This window comes from Cyprinodon variegatus, unplaced genomic scaffold (genome assembly GCF_000732505.1).
Source record: "Cyprinodon variegatus isolate N-32 unplaced genomic scaffold, C_variegatus-1.0 Scaffold110, whole genome shotgun sequence".
In the NCBI taxonomy this organism is placed as follows: Eukaryota; Metazoa; Chordata; class Actinopteri; order Cyprinodontiformes; family Cyprinodontidae; genus Cyprinodon; species Cyprinodon variegatus.
Window position 1 is genome coordinate 603261 of NW_015150563.1, and position 7926 is coordinate 611186.

Below are 7926 nucleotides of genomic sequence, written 5' to 3' on the forward strand. Positions count from 1 at the left end.
TTTCTCTGCTTCTCCTATAGGAGCTCGGGGAGCTCAAAGGAAAGCTGGGTGTTGCTCAGAGAACAAAAGCAGAATATAGAGTTTTCTTCTTCCCCAACAATGACAGTTGATCTATTTTTCATCATAAGTAGACGTCTGCTTAAAGTACTTCTACAGACACAACGTGCTGATATTGCTAAAAGACAGAACTCCCGTTAAAGCCATAATAAAACTTCCAGACACCCAAAGCCCCACTGACAGGAGGCATGCAAACACAGAAGACCAAGATATAAAAGCAAACAGACACCATAAGCGCCATCCCCATCACCTGAAGCACACCTAGACATTTTGCTCCAGAAGTTTTACTACCTGTGTTTGACCTTTTCTGGAGGATCTTAAGTTCATCTCACTGTCCCTCAAACCTGTGCTAAAAGCTTTTCTTGCTACTTCAAATCTCAACTGTTGCAAAAACCCTGAGATATCAGCTCTCACATCCTGGACAGAACAAAAGAATGAATTCAGAAAACAGCAATTAGAAGCTACACACCATACAGACAAGGTTGACCAAATAAACACATTAAGGTTAATATTAATTTGATTTAAAATGGTTTAAGACATTTTAAAGGTTAGGTTATTTAAAACCAGACACCAATCACGAGCAGCGCTCTTACTGTCCTACCTTCCACTGTGACTGCACAGACTGCGTGAAGAACTCCATCTCTTTGAGTTGAGATTGAGTGCAGAAGGCCTCCATGCCTTTGGCTGCTCTCAGGAACTCCTCTAGCAACTCTGGGTCAAGGGTCTTTAGAGTCCGCTGAGGAAAGAGGCAAAAAGAGGCAAAAAAGGTAAGTGCAAAGGTCTTTATTATGCTGGCCAAAGAGGTGAAAGTCTAAAAATGCCCTAAATCTCTTACTATGTGTTGAATGAATTCCACACCACAAACATTTTTTTAGATTTAGTTTAGCCAACACGGAAAAGCTGCTTGTGATAAACACCGATGTTGCTTTGATGAGACATTTTTTTATTAATTTTATGCTACAAGATATAGGAAAGACATTCTATATTATCAGGTAAGTTTAATTTATGTCATTTTTTTCCAGCTGTCTCCTTTACCTCCAGTTTCCTGGAAACGGTAATCTGTGTGCTGCTGGTTTTTTATCAGTCTTAACTATACAGTATATCATGCATAAAAGGAAATTCTTTCTACCTCTTTGGCTGAGACCTGCTCAGGTGACAAGCGTCTATCTTTGAAGACAGAGATTGCTTCGATGATGTGGGCCTGCAGGCAGTGCTTGGCCTCTTCAAAGTGGTTGCGGGCCAGAGCCTGGGCCTTTGCGTAGGCTTCTGTGTAGGCCTTAGCAGGAGCTTGAGGCAGAAGAAATGTCTCAGGAGAGAGATTTGATGATTCGTCCTTATTCTGAGGAGCCATTGTAGGTACTGGTCTAGTCTTAGGACTTGTCTGAGGTGAAAATGAGGCCCTGGGTTGTGTTGAAGTTTGGGACTTGTTCAGCATTGGTGACTGAGGCTGCTGCTGGGTTGGACTTGGGAACTGGCTCTGGGGTTTGGACGGTGTTAGTGATTGTGCCTTAAGTTCAGTCGCTGGTTGAACAACAGGCTGAATTTGTGTCTGAGCTGTTGGTTCTGAGGCAGTTTCTGATGTCATGCCGGGTGGCTGTGTAGATTCAATATCAATCTTGCTCGGTCTTACTACCACAGACATTTTCTGCCCCTGAGGTTCAGGTAAAGGCTGTATGACAGACACGACACCAGTTACATCTAGAGAATGTGCTTTGGACCATGTCTCTGATTGGGTCACAGTTTCTTCATTAATGCATTTCTGTTCCCCGTCTTTTGGTGAAGACTCAATATTTACTGTTGCTGTGGCAATTTGTTGTTTGTGATCAGTTACACCTTCTTTCTCTAAGCCAACTGATGGCTCCACCTTTGGCTGAGATGGTAAACACACAACTGATGGATCTGAGTGTGCTAAGGCCAGAGGTTTGGGTTCTGGAGGTGAAGAACTTTTGCTCTCAGGCACTGGGTTTGGCAGCACCTGGGCATGTGTGGGCTGAGGAGAGGACCACTGAATAGGGGTTATAGACGGAAGCTGATTGGTTTTGGTATGTATTTTAGTTTGTAGCGCTGGTTGCTGCTGGGTTTGTGTTTGGGACTGGCCTTGAGGAGTGTGTCCTTGGTTCTGTGTAGAGAGCTGAGGAGGAGCATTGTGTGGGGGCGGTGGTTGTAGAGGTATTTGAATTTGCATCTGAGGCTGAGTGTGATGTTGCCCGTGGATTGATTGCTGAGCTGGAAAATAAGGTTGAGACACAGGCTGGTGGTAAGCCTGAGGCTGAGGCTGGAACCAGGTCTTTTGCTGAATCTGACCTTGTTCATTCTGTACTAAAGGATAAGCTCCTATTGGAGGGCCCTGTTGGATATGGCTCTGTTGGGAATGGGCTTGAGTCCAGGATGGTGTGCTTGTCTGGGGACTTATTTGAGGCTTTGTACAGGATAGACCAACAATATAGCCATGGGGACTGATCTGAGATCCTTGCTGAGCCCACTGGGGTGAGGCTTGACCTGCTGGATACCCCTGAGAATGTAAAGCATGAGTCATCTGCTGAGGGTATAATTGTGAAACTGGGTGCCTGTGTTGGGAAATGGCTTGATTTTGTAGTTCTTGTTTTTCTGCCCACTGCTGGGATGGAAAACAAGGCTGGGGGTATATATTAAGGTAAGGAAAAGGTTGAACAGTAGTTTGAAGATGTTGGATAGGCATTTGTGTCCCACCTCCAACTTCATGCCAAGCAGGCAGTTGGCCTTGAGAATAAAGACCTTGGTGTAGGACTGCTGGCTGAGTGAGACTTGTGGGATCAGAGGCTGAACGAGCTTGATAATGGACTACAGGTTGACATTTTGATTCATCGTAAATTGGTGTTTGAGGCTGATTGGCCCCTGACTTTGATTTGACAGCTCGCTCTGTGGAAAGGGCATCAGTTTGAAGGATTGCTCTTTGTTGAGGACTGATTTGAGCCTGGGAAACTGACTGGGAAGGGCTTTGAAGATAAGCCCGAGGCTGATGTGGGGCAGGAGATTGATCATTTGCTTGGATTTGTGGAGTTGAAGGACTGAGAAGATGAGATTGCTTAAAAAACTGCAGCTGGGATTGAGACTGAGTGAAACTTTGCTGACCACAGGTTTCAGGCCTATCAGTTGTTGGTGGCTTAGGAGAAGGTGGTCTAACAGGAGCCCAAGACTGTGGATGACTACGAAGCTGGATATGGGAAGGCAAAGGGAGTTGGATGGGACCTGGTAGAGGGGCCTGAACTGTAGGGGTGGGTCTGACTGGAGGCCCTTCCAGCGTATTCAAGGGAAGCCGAGATCCATAAAAGACACTTGTTTGAGAGGGACTCTGGTTTAGTGGGGATGTTTGTTTCTGTGACAGAGTTTCACCTATTCTGGTTTGGGACATGGTTGTTAGTTGACTATTCGCACAAGTATAAGCCAGACCTTTGGACTGTTCTTGAGGCTGGGCCGCTGACTGAGGCTGAACCTTTGCAGTAGATTCTGGCTTTGTAAAAGACTGGACTTGGGATTGACCCTTGTTTTCTAAATCAGGTTCAGCCTGCTTTACAGGTGGTTGTACCCGTTTCTGAAAGCTTTGAACCTGCGTCTTTTGTCGCTGTTGCTGGTCTAACCTTAAAGACTGGTGTTGTTCATTTGGTGACTGCTTTGTCACCTTTTGTTGTAATTCTGGGTGTGCCCTACCTCTGGGTGTATTTTGGGAAACAACCTGAGCAGACTTTGTTTCTCTTTTTAACTGTGACTTGACTTGTCTTGAATGGACAGGATCTTGTTTTTGAGAAGATTCTGGGCTTTTATTTTCTGCTAGGGTTGTTTTCTGAAGCCATGGTCGATTTTTTGTTGCCTGAGCCTTTCTGCTCTGGAGTTCTTTTGAACTCAGATACTTTTTCTTTGCAGGTGGTTGCTGATGTGAACTCTCCTGATAAATGTCAGCTGTCAGTTTAAAAGGGGTTTCTTCTTTTACATTTGCAAGGCTCTGCTGTTCAAATTGAACCTGACAAACTATGCTCTCATTTTCTTGTTCCTTCTGCTTGGCCTTGCGTGGTTGCTCTAGAACCATCTCTTTCTCTTTCTTTTCTTCTGGTTTGGGTTCCAGTTTGTAATTTAATGCTTGGAGCTTTTCTTGATCAGATTTTTTGGAAAGTTCCTTTTGCAGGACTTGTTGCTCATGGGTATCTTGAACTTTCTGATTTCTTTCCACGCTGGCATTTTGGCAAACCTGAAATTGGACCTCTTCACGTGCCCTTGTACCTGTCTGCATAACAGCCTCTGCATAGGTATATGGCATTGGTGGAGACATCTTTTCTTCTCTGCTTTCTTGCACTACTATCTTTGGCACAAAGGTTTCCTGACTCCAATGTGAGATGACGTTCATCTCTGACTGATGAGTTGGCAGTGCAGTCTCTGACTCTCTCAGGTGTTGAGGTGTAGCTTTAGCCTGGATGAAGACTTTTGATGGTTGGACAGCTTCAGGAGGGCTTCTGCTTCTGTCTCTCCTTGAACCCAGGCTACTGAGCAAACCGATAGCTTCCTGAAATTGAACATATACTTTAGAAAACATCTGTCTGTAGCCTATGTATGTGTGTACATGCATGTGAGAAAACAACTAGCCTGGGACTGGGAAACGGCAGTTTGGACCCGTTTCTGCATAGCAGATGCATGAAGGTATTGGATGGGGGTGGTTTTCTGACTAGTCATAACGATAACCTGTAGGTCCTGCTCCTCTGTGACCACCTGGCCCTCTAGTTGAAGACCACGGGAAATGATGATCTGCAAATAAAAATGCTCCTAAGTAAACATTGTTTCAACAGATAAACTGTCAGCATTCCTTATGAAATAACCTAAGACAGACTGCACTCTGATCTGTGGGGCATCATACCCTGGCTCGTGGGTCCTGGCCTTGTACTGATTGTTGTCGATCTGTGGCTCTCAGCACTGAGTACAACTCCCTGGCCTCGATTTCCCAGAGAAGGAGTTCAGCTAGTCTGGTGTCCAACCCAGTGACACTATGCTGGAGCTCAGCACAAACCTTTTCAGCTTCAAACAGGGTTTGCATTACCTGAAATGAAAATAAAGAAGAACTCTGATAAGATATTATGTATGGTATACATATATATATATATATATATATATATATATATATATATATATATATATATATATATATATATATGATATCGATGTATTTTCACTCATTCTTACTTCAGGAATAGCAAGCCGGAGTTTCTGTAGCTGATCAGGTGGACACTCTGCAGATGGCTCAAGGGTACCAAGATTTACTTCCTTTATCTTTCTTATTGTGAACTAATAGAGGAAAACATCTCAAGTGACTCCATGATCATGGAAAAAGGGAAGGAATTGTATTTGTAATAATTATCTAATGTTTCCAGTAGTTTTACCTGTAGCCGTTTCCTGTACACTCTTAAAGGACCCGCCATTGCTTCCAGAGGCTCTTTAAGAATCAGAGTGGCCTCTCTGATCAAATGCTGGAGGTCCTGGAAGGTGCTAGCTGTGACATCAGCACTCCGCTCTGTTGAGTTTTCCTGAGAAGAAAAAATCCAACAAAAGATCATGTGAAAAAATGCTGGAACTTTTCCCAACCTATTGACAATGACATCATCATGATCGATGTCTACATGGAAAAGAGTCAGAGATGATGGTGAAAATGGATGAAGCTAAATCCAGGATGAAAAGCTTTTAGAGGGTGCAGAGGACTTGACACTGGAGCAGAGGTTGACCTTCCGGCAGCAGAACCACCCTGATGATCTAGAGAGAGCAGCTCTGGGATTGTTTATATCAAACCTGTACACAACATTGAGCTAATAACGTGCAAATAATAACATCTATTTTATTATGTATGTTGTTATTGTAGTTTTCTTTTTTTTAGGCCTATTTTTTTAAAGCATTAACAGAGTGACCTAGTCAAAGTGCAGACTATCCAAATGACTATGCCATTGTAGATAAAAATACACTCCATGCTTCAGTGTCTTACGTGATGAAATTACTGATAACTGATTAAGCCTTTTTCTTTAATATGGAGCTAATTTTTGTTTTTCTATGAACTCCAAAATAAAATAGATTGAAAATGTCAGAAAGTTAAAGCGGTTTGCAAAGTTTGGATGGTGTATTCAACCATAAACTCTATCTGAAATCCAGGCAGGTACATCTGCTCTGTTAGATCATATCTAGATCCCACATCTTGTTTGGTAGAAAACTCACCAGATTGGTTCTTTCTACAAACTCTGCCCAGTGCTTGTTGAGTTTCCGCCGCTCCTCAGCCAGAGCTCTGCTGGTCTGAGGGTCTGTGCACTCCATCAGAAACTGGCTCACCTCATTTAAATGGGCATGCCTGGAGCCCCACTCACTCATGGACTCAAACGTCACCCATTGAGAAGCCTGCAGCAGCAGAGGACAGACAGAGAGCCAACAGAAATTACATTTTATGTTAACTCCTACAGAGACCATTCATTTTTAACAGACTAGAATTAGAAACTTTTATTGTCATTTTGTATACATAGACTGTATACAAAAAAAGATTTTCTTTTGTACAGCTTTCAGCGCATTTCCATTCCATAAAGTGCGGCAGTCATCACATGTAAATAGTGCGGGAGAAAAAAACATGGTGCAAAAAAACTCATTGATCTGGTAGTTCAAAGCATTAGTATATATGGTACAAATCTGCAGTGTTTTGGTTTGGTGTCATCAGTGTGATGCAGAGTCTGGGACATGATTTGGAGTTTTCTCATCAGTTCAGCCGTCAGATGGCAGTGGGGAAGAAGCTGTTGCAGAATCTGACAGCCATGTTGGAATATTTGTTTACCAATGCAATAAAAGAGTTATGATTTAGCAGAAGAAAGGAGCACATCCTTTTGGAGCAGAAAGAAATGTAAGACGACAGTCAAAGCTACAACTGAGCTGCCCTCTGGTTCCCGGTACAATATCAGGAACACTGAGGCAGATCCACACAACCCGTCACAGTCAGGGGCCACTGGGACAGGAGGGCTGACACGGAGGAGGGCCCCTAACTGAACATAACCTGGGGCCCCAGAGGGACCAAGTCCGCCACTGCTTAAATGACTAAAACAGAGGTGTTTATTTAGAAATGTAAGAATAAAGCTCATTTTACATTGATTGTTTAAAAAGCAATTTTTTGTCAAACTAAATCTCGGATTTTTAAATATACATCGAACAGATCCCGACTATAGGTGGCGTAATATGTAGATAATACATTTCTATACAAGATCTGAGTGATATAATTAATATTCCCTCCAATAATCATTCCCACTAGATATCAGGGTTTCCTACCATCCATGAGTGTCCATGGCTGGGAGTCACAGAGCCCTGTTCAAGCCACGCCTGAATGGAGCTCTGGCAGTCATTGTAGGAGTCCCAGGCGGACAGGACCCGGCTCATCCTGATCCTGGCTGAGGACATCTCCTCCAGAACCGCAGCAGTGTTCTCCTCAAGCTGCTTCACCTGCTGACTGACACGGTGGTAATCTGCAGCTGAGGAGCAAACGCTACAGTGAGAAATGCCAAGTTCCACAGCTCAGAACTTAAAGTTAATTTCACCAATCTGACTGAAACTGACTCAGTAAAGGGCCTGAAGACGCCATGCGTGGGAACTGGCGCTATAGTTACCGTATATAAACTTACCAAGGGCAGATTTACTGGAATATTTCTCTGCAATGTGTTTCAGCTTCTGAAGGGCAGCTTCCAGCACAGATGGCAGTTCCTGTTTGTTTATTTCCTGATAAGAAAGATTTGACATCGATTTTAGGATAGAATCTACAGTGGACCTCCACAGCCAAGCATGAGGCGATGGATGGATGGATGGATGGATGGATGGATGGATGGATGGATGGAC

The 7926-nt window shown here is 43.6% G+C and overlaps 1 protein-coding gene across 1 annotated transcript in view; it reads right to left on the reverse strand.

The window, feature by feature from the left end:
• LOC107084855 (nesprin-2-like) overlaps nucleotides 1-7926 on the reverse strand; it is an 81547-nt gene that overhangs the window by 46381 nt on the left and 27240 nt on the right. Inside the window, exons 16-25 of the mRNA XM_015374903.1 lie at nucleotides 7716-7809; nucleotides 7366-7565; nucleotides 6280-6456; nucleotides 5460-5603; nucleotides 5263-5364; nucleotides 4940-5119; nucleotides 4672-4830; nucleotides 1187-4591; nucleotides 659-793; nucleotides 349-474 (exon numbers count right to left, since the gene is read on the reverse strand). Coding sequence (XP_015230389.1) covers nucleotides 349-474; nucleotides 659-793; nucleotides 1187-4591; nucleotides 4672-4830; nucleotides 4940-5119; nucleotides 5263-5364; nucleotides 5460-5603; nucleotides 6280-6456; nucleotides 7366-7565; nucleotides 7716-7809 — 4722 coding nt within the window. The remainder of the gene's footprint in view (nucleotides 1-348; nucleotides 475-658; nucleotides 794-1186; nucleotides 4592-4671; nucleotides 4831-4939; nucleotides 5120-5262; nucleotides 5365-5459; nucleotides 5604-6279; nucleotides 6457-7365; nucleotides 7566-7715; nucleotides 7810-7926) is intronic.